At 34.3% G+C, this 14,294-nt stretch overlaps 1 protein-coding gene across 4 annotated transcripts in view; it reads left to right on the forward strand.

Annotated features, from left to right (window-relative positions):
• Positions 1-14,294, forward strand: part of CCDC178 (coiled-coil domain containing 178) — a 183,130-nt gene that overhangs the window by 51,681 nt on the left and 117,155 nt on the right. For 2 of the 4 annotated variants that reach the window (XR_003923167.1, XR_003923169.1), the window contains one exon: positions 5,779-6,698. The exons of 1 other annotated variant lie outside the window; for it this stretch is intronic. Coding sequence is in view for 1 of the 3 variants with exons in the window: in XM_030012769.1 (XP_029868629.1) it covers positions 848-961 (114 nt within the window). In the remaining 2 variants the exon portion in view is untranslated. Of the gene's footprint in view, positions 1-847; positions 962-5,778; positions 6,699-14,294 lie in introns of those variants that run through there. One more of the 4 variants, XM_030012769.1, reaches the window with a different exon arrangement.

Below are 14,294 nucleotides of genomic sequence, written 5' to 3' on the forward strand. Positions count from 1 at the left end.
GGAAACAGAGTTTGCACAAGCAAATTTGTATGTGAATGATATGCAAAAGATATTGGTAATTTCAAGGAAGAACTTTCTCATTGATTAAAGGTTTAAATTATTGTTTCAGAATGGAAATATTAATACCTATTTTAATATTCTGTGTTATATAGTCCAAATGGAATGTAAAACTTTGAATAATATAACTGTTATACAATTTATATAAGCATATTTAGTAATGTAAAATTTTCCTTATTACATGTATTAATAATAATTTCTGCCATTTAATATTTGGTGCTCACACTAATGATGCAAATGAAATTAATACAATAGAGAAGAACTCCTGTTTTTCTTGAGATGCTAATTAATAATAGAGTGGATTAATGAAAAATATAAAAATGAGATATCCCAATATTTTTTTTTTCTTCTTCTTATTCCTCTAGTTAGCTGTATTTTTCATGAGTTAGTGAGAACAAGTAATAAACATTTATTTGCCCTTTATGCAAATTCCATAGAAGCTATCCCAAATATATATTCTGATTTCAGAACTTTATTTTTAAATTCCTTGGCAGAAAGAAAGTAAAGAAGCATGGGGAGCAGGGTAAGCAGTGATTTTTTTGCTGTAAGATGATAAACACTATATGAAGTATCAGAGGTATTTTCTATTTTAAATGTGCATTTTTTCATTCAAAGTGTAGAGTATATAAACCTACATGGCAGAAAAATGGGTATGGAAGGGAAAACAAAAATAAGCTTAAGAATGCTAACTGTTAGAGTATTTAATGACTAATATATTTTCTGATTTCTGTAGAATGTAGGACAATAACTTTTGAATACTAACACATGTGTTTATACATAAACTCTCCAGAAGCTGTCCTATTTGGATCAGAGAGTACAAGAGCTAGATAAACAGCAGAAGCAAACTGAACAAAAACTGGACCAAAAAAGAAATATTTTGCAGCAACAATTAAATGATATACAGGTGAATAATTTAATGCTTATATGGCTTTTTTGAAGTATGTTTAATCTCAAGGGTTAGGCTGTCATTTCTACACAGTTGCCTTGGAACTATATACATACATACAGTGTATGTACTATTTTCTGTCTCTTGCTTGAACTAACCTATGAGGTCCATAGCCTTGAGACAGCATAAAGTACAAAGCAGAATTGATATTGGGGTCATTGAAAAGTCCTTTGCTTTCTTCATTTGCTACACTGACTCAGATTGCTTGAGGGGCTTTAGAAATGCAATGGAGAAAATCAATAAAGGACGAAAAAGATTCTAGTATAATAGGAAGTGCCTGCTGATTGCATGTTTGCTCAGCAGATGGCATCTTTTTGTAAATGATGGCTTATATCTGCTGTATCAGTTACTAAACTATATAATCCACCAAAGGGAATTATTGAATTTCATTACTGAACACTATGCTTTATATAAACACAGTTATAAGCATTAGAAGAAACAAGCATTTTCTTTCTAAGATTCTGTTCATTTTTATTAATCTTTCACTTGCATATTGTATAAACTTAAGTTAGATATTACAGCATCAAAGATGAGTCATATAGATTAAAGAAAAAAAAGAGAAAAGCTTTCATGTTGTTCAGAGTAGCTTTCATGAATCTGGTAATTTCTATTGGAAAACTCTGAGACTTCCTATATATGACAGAATCTTAAATTAAGCATGGGGAAATTCACTGATTCACACGGGTTTCTAAATTTGACAGGGAAGACAGAGTTTATACATCCCTTTCTGTTAAAGGTTGTGCTCTACCAAACTGCAGGTTTACCAATAGATCTTAGAACATGTGGAAATGACTGATGAATCAGCATACAGATAATCAGTACTTCTACAATATTTTTCAGTGCATTTATTTCCTGTGCTTTCTAATTATTCTTTTTAATGCTGCCTAACTGTAAATAACTGTATCCATTAGTTACTTGAGCAATATTTGAGTTGGTGTTCTGGAGGATTATTAGAGGAGTGTTCTGTGTAAGTGGAATAAAACAATGTACAAAGACTATTTTATGAGATCTGTAGAGCTCTGAACTGGTAACAATACTTGGATACATTAAAAGGTGCATTCTTAGAGCCTGATGCAGTTCCTTGATCGTAGCAATTGAAGTTTTGTAAAAGGGGGATTTATAAAAGGTTCTGTCTAATTTTTAACAATAACTCGTATTTCTAGCTGTGCAGGGTCACACTATATGATTCTGTTAATCATGTCATATTGTTTTTAAGGAAAAGTTATTTAAAGTTACATTCAGAGATTCTAGTGCTCTCCCATGATTAAGACATTAGCTTGTTTAAAACTTGTCTAGTATGTAGCTTAAATGATGTTATGGAAGAAATGGCTATGATTCCATAGTATTCTTAGTACAGGAGTAATATAGTCTCCAACTTCCAACTGATCAAGCAATTCACCCAGTCCTTCATAGTTCACCTATTTTAGGACAAGATGAATCACACCCTGGCATCTTCTGCATGTCACCATTGAATCTGAAGTGACTTAGTTTGGTCTACTGACATTTAAATGTCTAAAAGATAGATAACTAGATAAGAGCATATGAACTCTACCCCATAATACAACAGTAGTCTTGTTCAGCAACTAAGAAGAATGAAGAATACTCTTCGTGTATTGAACAGCTGAATGACCAAGTGCCAAGGGACTCATTCAACTTAGGCAGGACACTGGACTTTTATCCACTACAGCAAGCCATAAGGAGCAGATATTCAGTCTATCAATATTTGGATCACAGAATGCAGAGTATCTCACCATTTTTAGGGTTTTTTTTTTGTTGTTCTAAAACCTGATTGCAAATTCTCTGTCTTCTATAATAGGTACCAGATAGGACTGACTCGATGGTTAGCATCCCATAAGCTTGGAAGCCAACATTTTCAGGTTTTATCTGTCTTGGTTAAAAAGTCATTAAAAAAAGTGCAGGAAGTCAAAGAGACAAAATTCTTCTTCATTGGCAGTTTTGTTCTAACACAGCTCCTATGTGAACCTGACTCTTTGGCAAAAAAACATGTCATGGCTTCTTTGTGTACATATTTATATCTGGCCCTGATATCTTAATCATCTCAGATTTCATTATTTTTAAAGTTTAAGGCCAGGACAGATCATACAGACATCCTGTATATCACAGGCTATCACATTTCTCCAAGTTTTCCTGGTACTGAGCCTAAAACTAATATGATATTTCCTCAGAGGTTTGAGACTCTCTATGGGCAGTTCAGCTGCAAAGGGATTTGCATTAATTACCATACCTTCATTTTCTTTCTAATGATTCTATGTTACTGCAAGAAACCTGAAATTTCCATCTAATCCTATATAGATCCATATTACACTTTTACAAAGTTCAGAGGCCTTAAAAATGTCATGTTCTTGTGGTACATTGCACACCTTCATATCTGTGCTAACATCTGTTACAAAAGCTTTGATTCCTCAGGTTTTTTACAGCTACCTTTTAGGTATACCTCTAAGAAGCACTTCTTTCATAAGGAAAAAGATCATTGGACTATGCATCAGGCTACTGCTTCAGAAAAATGAGGCAGTATCTAAAGAAGAAATTTTTGAAATACTGATCTTTATTTAAATACTGTGATGCATGCTTTGTCTACTGAATTATGAGGTCTTGAAATTTGGTATTTATACATGTGTGCACTTAAATTATCTTTGTATATGTATATATATGTATATATAAGGATAATCAAAAGGTATTTTTCTCCCTCTTAATTTAATCCATTTACATAGCTGCTTACAGCCCATTAGTATGGGTTACAAAATCTAATACAGCAAGACCACTTTAGAACTATCATCCAAACAGAAGACTCCCACCTGTTTATTACTATTGAACTGCTACAGTGCTTTATGTTTACCTTTTTCATTGTGGCAAAGCTGCAGCTTTGTTTACCAGATACTGTTGGTCTTGAAAGTAGAGTTTGCTTGTGTCATGAATCTTTACATTTTTGGGGTCCTGTGACTGTCAGTCACTTTTGGTATGAGAAAGATGATACTTCAATTTAATCTCTCTTCTGTAGAATAAAGTGAAAACACTTTTTAATTTAAAGGTTTTCAGCAGCATCTCTCTGAGTTGTGTACTTGTAGCTGAGGAAAATAGGCAGGAGTTCAGGAGTCATTCTCTGTGCTTTAATCCTCCACTGTCTGCAGTACGGGACAACTATGTTATAAAAGAATTGACATCTAAAAGAGGGCAACTTTCTATTTGGGCAACTAAATGAAACACACCAGTTTTCAGAGATAATGATTAAGCCATATTCTCCCTGGAGAATGGCAACTAAAAATACTGGTTTTTCCTGAAAGTCAAGTTTTTGAGGTATCTGCCTAAAACAGTATTACATTTTGTAAGTACTTTGATGGTCTAGCAATAAAAGCTGCCAGTTAAGACACTGACTCTGCATACGCTGAAATAAATAGGCCCAGACTTAGATCATATGCAAAAATTGTTACTTTTCACTGTCATTAATAAAGTTTTTGCTGTGCAAGTCAGTGCTTATTTGCAAAACTTTTACGTATGGGAGCAAAAATAAAAGAGGATATGTATTTTATGAAGATGGTGGCCTACAAACATGCATACATCCGTATACAACATAGGCAACTGCAAAAATACAAGTGCCATAATAAAATTTGTGGATATACAGTAGAAGAATTGTGCAACAATTCGGAGAACTATAACTGGATGTGTAAAGCCGTGCTCTTACAGAAATACAATTCTTCCAGTTGCACTAAGTGCTTCAACTGCCCCCTCTAAAAGAAGTTCTCTTTATTTGGGTATACAGTTTCGTGAATTGTTGCCCATAGTCATGTACTTAGAATACCGTATTTGAAAATCTAGCCCTGCCTAATTTACATGCTATGTATTTTTTTTAATTCTCAGGAAAAAACTTCATTTGTTTCCAGTCAAATTGCTGAAAACTCCCACACTATTGAAAATTTTAAAAAAGGACTTAAAGAATTAAATGAATTATGGAACATGAAGCAAATAGGGATGGAAAATACAGAAAAATCTGTCACTGATTTGCAGTAAGACCTAACTATTATATGAATTTTAAAGGATAGTTTATTAGTTTTACTAAAGTAATTAATTAATTCTACTTTATTACTATTACTAAAGAATAGTTTTATTATTTTACAGTATTATTTCTGGGAAATATAATGTACTTTTCATCAATAATTTGAGAGTATTTTTGTCTGATCACTGCTTGTAGTTTTAATGCATCTGTAGAAGTTATTAATTATAAATTGTCTGCCTACCAAATTGAATTTTGGGCATCAGAATTACTTTCAGAAATCTGATAATATTCATGGTCAGTTGCATCCTTAATTAATGGAGGATTCCACGCACTCTGTGTTTTCTCTGGTTTAAGAAGTGTGGACCTACACTTACTGTGACTGATGAGACCTGAAAATAGTCTCAAAGGGCTCTATCCAACTGATAATGCAGGCTGCCTTCTAGGCCATGCAAGCCTTGGAGGGCTGTATATGCTGATTGCGCAGCAGGCTTACTCTTCAAGGATAAAGGTGAACCTGCTGTGCAATGTCAAAGAGAAAGCAGCTTGGATTGTTGAATTGTACAGGATGACTAAATAGTGAAAAAGTGATCCTTGCATCATTATACTACAGCTCCCTTTCTGTGATCTCATTCACTTAGGTACTGTTGGTCTTGAAAGATCTTTGAGAGATTATTCCTTGAAATTATTGACTGGGGAAAACCCCATATTTTTCTATGTAATTTTTTTAGCTGAATATGTGGTACTGGATATGTTTTTTTTCCAGCTCTTGATTCAAACAGAATGATTCAGAGGGACCCAATGTGCAGTGGAACTTACTGGACTTCAAGAACGGAAGGCATCTTTCCATGACTGAAAGTCTCTTCTGGTTTTCCACAGCTCTGTAGCCAGTAGTCAGTAGTTTCATATCAGTGACATGTTATATTCAGACTCAGAGAAGAAAGGGATAATATCAACACAAAGTGGCACTGAAAGTTCATTCCAGCAATTCATTGTTTCTATATAGCTAAGAAGTCCATTTCTCTTTCAAAGAGGAATTTTCTTGCAAATTCTCCAACTTCTAAATCTAAAATAGATAGTAATGAAAACTTTGCATTTTTCTTGAGAACCTGCTTTTAGAGATTCCACCTAATAGAATGAACTGTAAAGTCACAAAAAGTCCAAAAAACCCCCTCAGACTTCTAAATTATGCATCCCAAATGGCTAGTATTCCTTTTTGTCATTCTCTGAACGCAGAAGATGCAGCACAGGGGAATTTCTCCATCATGTGACTTGCTGAAAACTGGCAGCACGCTGGTTAGCCTTCTGGTTATCAGAGCACTCTCTGTGCTTGAGGGGCAAAGGAGAAGAAGAGTTTGGGGTTGTTGGTGTTTTTTCATTGCTTACTGCTTCTCATTAGTGAATATTAATGGTGACAATATTCAGAAACAAATTTTCTTCCAGGCTAATCTACCTTATTCTATTAATGTTTCCAATAATCTGACATATCACGTGGCATTTCATCAGTCTATCTTAAGACAGTCTGCTCTAGCCATTTCCTGTTATATTTTGCATTATATCAAAATATGTTCAATATCAAATGTACTTATCTATTTGAAATGATCTTTCCTCTTTTTGTAAGAGTGCTGATACCTGCCTGGCTTGATAGAAAAACTGGGAATAAAAATTAAGCTGCTTTTACTTTTACTCTTGGCTATTATTTCCAATTTTTTTTGGCACATCATCAGGCTAATTCTAGCCTGATCTGGTGGAGAAACTTGAGGTAAAGGAGTCCCTACTTCTGCTTTCAGTCTTCACTGTTGTCCTTTTGTAGATACTTCCTAGCATCTTTCTCTGAATAACACTTCCCTGACTTATTATTGCTTACCATTAATGCAACAAAAAGACTAAATAATAGCTATTAGAGTGAAATAGAAACATTGACCCAATGTTATCAAAATAACAGTAATTTGAAATAAATACTTCTTCCACGATAAATTTGACTACAAAACTGAAGTCTACTGCAAAATTTAGCCTAACCTGATAAAATTATATGCCACAGGTATCCCATCTAGAAAGTGTCTTATACCAATGAGTTTTGAGAAATTGTTTTCACACCCTTGGAAGACATAAAGACATGTCTTCATATCTGAAGTTAAGAAGGAACATGAAATACATTCACTCCATTTTTTTTATCTCAGTGGAGTTTAGTGCTAATTAAATTGAAAGGATGATGTGCAAATCTTGTAAACTTAAGGTTTCTGTGAGAAGCATCCTTGCTTGTATTGGAGCCCCCACCATTTATATGCATCAGTTCCCATATGGTGTGCCTACCTCCAGTGAGAAGGAAATAAGGGCAGGAAGCAAGTTAAGGGGATGTACTTCCTAATGGAGATTAGGAAGGCTGGAAGGGTTTTCAGTGGAAAGGAACTGTAGGTAATTTCTGATGGATCCCTTAGCCCCTCTTTAGAAAGGTTTTTGTAGACACTGATTCAGAGGAGGCCTTAGATGCTTTAATTTTCTGCAAAGGGGATTGTTGTTCTGCAGAGAGTATCAGAAGAGACTGTGAGGAGGATCTTGTGACCTCCAGAATTTAGAACTAAATTCCAAAACTCCTAAATACATCTGTTCTGTCAAGTATCAGCTAATCAATAAGAAAGATAACAGCTTATTATTGGTCCCAGCTGTTCCTAGCTTGACAGCATAAATGGCTCCTGAGCCATCAGCATAATCTTTACATGACAGATTTTTCCCTTTCTCAGACTGTTTGATTTGTTTTAAAATAATAAAAAAAAAATATTAGTGTTACAGTAACATTGAGTTTACACGGCAAAGCCTTAGAATTAGAAAAAGTAGGCTTAAACATGTCTCTTCAGTTTCCTTTTTTGTGTGCATATTGTGATACAGTCTTTCTTTATTATGAAGCCAACTGTTACGTTACCTACAAGGCTCTAGTTTAGGTTATCTTGCAGAAAATCAGTTTGAAATAATTTTTTTTTCTTTTTTTTTTTAATTGCTTCTGTCTAAAAGTAACAGAAATACAGACCCTGGGAGAACAGAATGTTAGTACAGAGTGAAAAATCTCTGAAAATTGCTTACTTTACATATTTCATATGTACAGGTTAAAGACACCATACTAGGTATGGGCAGAGAAAAAAATGAAATATTAGAGAAATGGTGTGAAGCTCCCACTTCCAGTCTCAATAAATAATAAAATAGTGGTCACCCAATATGGCACTGGTCATGGGCTCATTCTGTGTCTCAGAATATCATTATTCGAGCAGATACTTTACATGTGGGAGTGAACCAGTCCATTCTCTAAAAAGTTGTTTTAAAAATGCAAGCTGTTTTTTAAAATTGTGAGAGTTATGTATCTCAATGGACTCATTGGATATGGATTGATAGGCACAGTGTCTTTAAGTGGTCTGAACATTCATGATAAGCTCCATCATATAGCTCTTTGTTTTTTTAAAGGGTATCATTATTTGCAATAAGACACTATTTTATCCATTATAAAATTAAACATTAAACCTGTAAGTGAAGACTAAAAAACAGTATAGCAGAATATCTTGATTACTTCATTGAATATTTTTTTTCTTTTGAAGGAAAATTTTAAGTGGTGTGATGTTTAAGCAGGAAAATGTTCAGATGGTATTTAATCATCTCCAAGATGAACTAGCGGAATATGAGAAAAGGTTAAAGCAGGAAGAAAAAACATATAGAGAATTACTACAGATTAGAAAGAAAAACCTGAAAGATTCCAAAGTAAGTATTATCAAAGCTGGGTTTCTTTATGTAAGAAGTGAAACAATTGTTTGGTTAGTTCTGGCTCTTTTTAGGTCTAAAAAGGGTATCAGTTTTATCAAAAGTTTGAAATAAGTAGTATCTTCTTGTCCATATGCAAGTATTTCCAATTAAATAAATTGCTATTTTTCTGCAGTAGACTTCTTTGTTTCTGTGAATAAAGAAGTAATTCTAGGAAAATTTTAAAGGTTTTCATTTGCTTTGGCACTTCTGATTTTTCATTAGTGCTTAGGGCTGTTGTATACTTTCTCTTCCCTGTTTTCTTTTTCTTTGATTTGTGGATACCTCTGGGAAAGAAAAGACAAGACATCACTTCTGCTAACTTGAAAAATCTTTTTCTCCTTTTCACCAAGTTCTCAGTAACAAATAAATCTCAGATGATTTTGACTAAGATCAGCATCAATAAGTTTCCATTCCTTTTTAATCATTTAAGTACAAGAATAGTGCTCAGTGCATGCAATCTTCATGATTGTGCAGCAGTCAGACTTTGGTTTTTTTGATAAAGCTGTTTCTGAACTGTTAGGATTTACTCCTTAACCAGACACTCATCTGGATCTTAGATGCTGTGGTTGATACCAGGCAGATGGGAGCCAGAGTCTGTGTAGATGTAACTGAGGAATCAGAGCTATCTGAAATAGAATTATAAAATACACAGTGGTAATAACCACAATTCTCTAAGTTCTTTTCTGTATTATTTTCATATTTAAGCTTTTTTCCCTAAGAAAATGGATAATTGCCTGATACTTCATGTATAATTTTCTTTGTATTTACATGAAAATGATAACATTAAAATGTTTCTCCTTTGGGGAGACATTCCAAGATTAATTGTAGCAATTGTAGCTGTGTTAAAAATAATTAAAATATTCATTTTTGGTCTTGTGTTCTTTACATTTATGTCCATCATATACTGTTCTCAGAATAGTTTAGATAAACTACTCAATTACATTCTCTTTAGTATTCATTTTTACTTCCTATTTCCAATGTGTTAATTAATGTTTTTGTTTGTTTTCACAAAGTCTGTACTGATCAGGATATGAAAGAAAGGGAAATAGCAACAATAAGAACATATTTCTTAAAAAATAGAGATTGCTCCTTTATTAATTTTTACAGGGATACTAGTCCTTTCAAAATACCATATTTGGATCCTTTGTTGTGTTAAATTAATTCTGAGGTCAAAAATACTTGCCAGGATGTTGACTTGCTCATCAGCACCTTAACTTCAAAAATAACTGTAAGGGTAATTTGGTGAAGTACCTTTCTTATCTCCTTCTCTCGGACATCAAGATTTGTTTTTCCTAAAGTGCCCTGTTTCATCCTGTCTCGTCTCTTCTCCCATCTCTTTTACACATTGATTTATGGGTATTGCATGAAGTACAGAGCTCTTAGCAGTATTTTGTTATTAAATTAATGTTGGAGTTATGAGATTATGCCAAGCTTTTGGTGGTTAAATGTAAGTGGAAATATTATGCTGCACGCTTGAGAGCCTGTTTTAGTTTTTACTGGAACACATTGCTGGTCTCTGTGATGACAACTCTCCATCTAGGCCTACAGCTGGAATGGAGGCTCACACTGTCACACTTTTAATGTTACCTTGTTATTACCTAGTAATTTTTATGTCATTCTTTGCTATTTTTATGGAAAAAACAGATAAAACCATTTATTCATGTCTATAAAATCCCAAACCCCACTGATCCATTTGAAAACTTTTTAAAAAATTAAGAAATTAAAAATAGAATATCTCCTAACTTTATATTACAACAGAAAGTTCTTTTTCTCTACCTCCTCACATCGAGTTCTTTTACTCTATTTTTCTGACTAGTCAGGAAAGACTAAACTGGTGGTAATAACACCAGCAAAGCCAAATATTCCTTCAGTACCTTATGGAAAATAAAAAAAAAATTCAGCAGTGTCTTCAGTTTACTACCCAACAGAAATGAGCAGAAGGCCAAGTACCAGTGGATGGAGAAAGTTTCTGAGGACATTGGAACTAGGATTTACAGGCAGGCTCTTCAAGGAGGCTAGCTGTGATTTGTGGAAGTTGCGCCATGGCTTTTAGAAGGATGACCAGTGTGGGTCTCTGGAAAAGGTCACTTGGACAGCTTTCAGAAGTTTGCCCTGACAGTAAACAGTCAAATCATCTACCTTGCTCTGGTATTGAATGATAAAGATAAATTTTCTCCTTTAATTGGGGTTGAATGAAAAAGCATTTCAGTTCTGATTTTTGGATTTCACAATTTCCACAACAGTCCTGACTTCAGGTAATGTGGTACAATGATGATGAGGCTTTGTCCCCCCAGGTCTGGAGATGAAAGCTGGTTTACTGAAGTAGTAATGGTGCATACATATTAGCCCAGTTTTCACAGTCTTTGCTTCTCTGAGTCTGAAGCTGGGTGAGACCATTCAACCCTCAATTGATAGATAAGTCAATAGGAATAGACTAAGCATATTTTTAAGGTGAGAGATGAGTGGCTGAAAAAGTAGTCCTCACAGGATTAACACCCATGGGGAGAAAACAATAAAAAAGCAATGCCCTAACTTCTGGAGTACAGAGTGATGCCGTGAAAAAGTACAGGGAGCGGTTCAAGAGGTTCTGATCTAGGGTTTCTAGAAATTCTAGTGAGATATTGAGAGCTGCCTGTCTTGGTAGTTGAAAAAATTATAATACTTTGTTCCAAGTTTCATGAAGTACAAAAACTAAGAGGGGATGTTTCCTATACAGGCTATGAATATATATGGTAATGTCATACGTATTCTTAGCTAAGGTGAAAACAAAACCTCAAGCAACTCAACATAAGTTGTATCTTTTAGTTTGGGAGAAGTGCTGTTAGGTACTTTGGTTGATTCAGGGCCAGATTTAAGCAGGAAAACAAACTCTTGACTCTGAAAATGGAAAGTTAATTCATAGTTCCTTCTACTTAAGGAGAAATGCAGATGTACATGTCAATACAAAAAGCTAGAGGTGCACAGCTAGCAGTACGGTTTGGAGGTTAGAATTACCAATCATCCTCATTATCTCATTTTTAAGATGGACAGGTATGAGACATTACACCTTATGCAGAAAAGAATGATGCAGTAATAAATGAAAGACCAGTGAGACTGAAAATCCCAGCCTGAGATCTATGAAAAGGTCCAATAAAATGTCCTTTTTGCAGTGACTTGTAGATTTTGTGAGGGTGAATAAAAGCCAGTAAGCGAGAACAAGAGGAAGCAAAAACTTTTTGCCAAGAAAAAAAGGTTTGAATAGTTTGACAGGAAGTGGATAGTGAGTGACATCTTTTTTCAAGCAAGAGGTCCCTCTCTCCTGAAGGCTAGATGGAACTGTTAAATCCATAAAGGAGATTAAACAATCTCTTATCAAGAGATAAACTGGCCAGAAACTAGGTGAGAAATTTGGTGAGAAATCTAGGGACCCTTGTTGTCAGCATCCTGAAGGGAAATGGAGTTGAAGAATCGTCCTGATGTGGGAGAATCTGCATAAGAAGCTGGTGGCTTCAGCACAGGTCCAGACAGAAAAAGAAATTTTGTGGGGCAATTCTTGTGGTGCACTGAGGGATAGAAACTGTCTATTCACGATCAGGACCGAACTGGTTGCTGTTGAGGAGCACGCATTGTGTGATTTGGCTGGAGAGCTGAGTCACTGATTTGCAGGCCTTCTAGATTCTGTCTTCTCACAGGAGAAAGGGCTGCCAAGTGATAAGACTATGACACATGAATGTAACAAATGTCACAGCTAAGTTCAGGGTGTGACTTTTGTTTTACTAACATGCATGCTACTAAATGTGGCAAAATTTACATGTATAATGATGAAGTTATACCTTATAGGCATATTTTATTACTGTGCTATTTGTAACTACTCTCATAGCATCTCATTACCTTATGTTCTACAGAGACAGTACAGTCCCCAAACTATCATATTGCCATTTGGTTCAGTGCTGATATGTGCTGTATTAAACACACAGATAAGAATTCTTTGACATAACAATTCATAATGAGTGTTGGATCGCATTCAGAATGATTATGTTGTGCCATGTTTTCTTAACCTCAAAACAAGACTGCTTGCTCTTATTTTCTGCTGCTAATGTGATTATTGTACTTTCAATTAAAGTAACTGTAAAAATGATTACTGTGATTTTTGAAGGTTGAGCAAGACATTTTGAATGACCAAAACTCTCTTGAAATGTGAAAATTTGTCCTCATTAGTATTTGCTATTGGACACATGATAATATATTTCTGAAGTGCAGATGTATAAATCTTTAAATTCAGACATCTTTATATACTTTTGTATATACATCTCTATGTACTTTTGATAAACACATTAAATGCTGTTACCCAAAGCATTAACAGATGTACTGATACTTTGACTTTCTCTTTGCTTTGAAATAGTAGCCATAATGTAACTTCCTAATTCTATTAATTAACATTAGTCTTCTGCTAAAAACCCCTTACCTCCCAATGTTTCTAGATTTTCTATGAATTTATTTGACTGTTGCATGATACTGGAAAAGAAGGTAGTAATAAATTGGTATTTCTTTAGCATTGTACCTTAGAACTGCACCAAGTTCAGCAATGTTTCATCTAAAACTGAATGAGAATTTCTCAGATATTTAAAAGGGCATTTGGAAGTTCTTTTAATGGAATGACAATATTGTTTCCTTTTCACAATGCAGAAAGGTTAAAAATTTTTACTTTAAGTTTTATAGATATTAAAATAAGTTTTGAATCAGTTACTATTAAAAAAAGTTTAGTTGCAGATGTTTAATCAGAATGTTTTTACCTTAACTTAAATGTTTTTCATGTTAAAACAAATCAGCAAGGTCTTATGAGCACTTTCTTTTTTGTAGAAAAGCATTTTCCATCTGGGGAATGATATATCAGAAAATCCGTGTCCAGTTCTAACAGCTAGTCATGATACGTTGTTTCATCAGATATTGAGACTATTACTAATGAAATAATCTACAAAATAGCATATTTCTGAAGGGATTGTTATAGAAATATGATAATATACTTCTGAAAGCTGAATTAAGAAATAGGGAAAAACAAAGTTAGATCCAGGGGACTGTTTATCATCATGGTATTAGGTAAAATCCACTGTGTGTCTTTTATCATTTACTATTCATCTATTTAGCTTGTCTTTTCTTCTAGTCATTCTTTTCAGTCTTGCTGCACTAATACCTTCAGAGCAGTTTCCATCTCTTACTTTCAAAAAATACTGTTAATCAATATTAATGTTGCTGAAGAGCTTTGTTACAGCGTATCCATGTAAACACAATAGTTATATTTGAAGATATATGACAAAAGAGGATTTTTTTAAAAGCTAGAGAGCCGTTGCTCCCTTTAGGCTATTTTGTGTGTGTGCAGGGTAAGGATAACAAATAGTCTGGCTATAAAATTGTCTTTAATTAGTTGACTCAGTGGCTTCCAACAGTGTGCTACACTGGTATGTGGGACTCCCATGTTACAAGATAGACTTCTGAATCTTACTCCATGCTCCTGGGTAG

This window comes from Aquila chrysaetos, chromosome 4 (assembly GCF_900496995.4).
Source record: "Aquila chrysaetos chrysaetos chromosome 4, bAquChr1.4, whole genome shotgun sequence".
In the NCBI taxonomy this organism is placed as follows: domain Eukaryota; kingdom Metazoa; phylum Chordata; class Aves; order Accipitriformes; family Accipitridae; genus Aquila; species Aquila chrysaetos.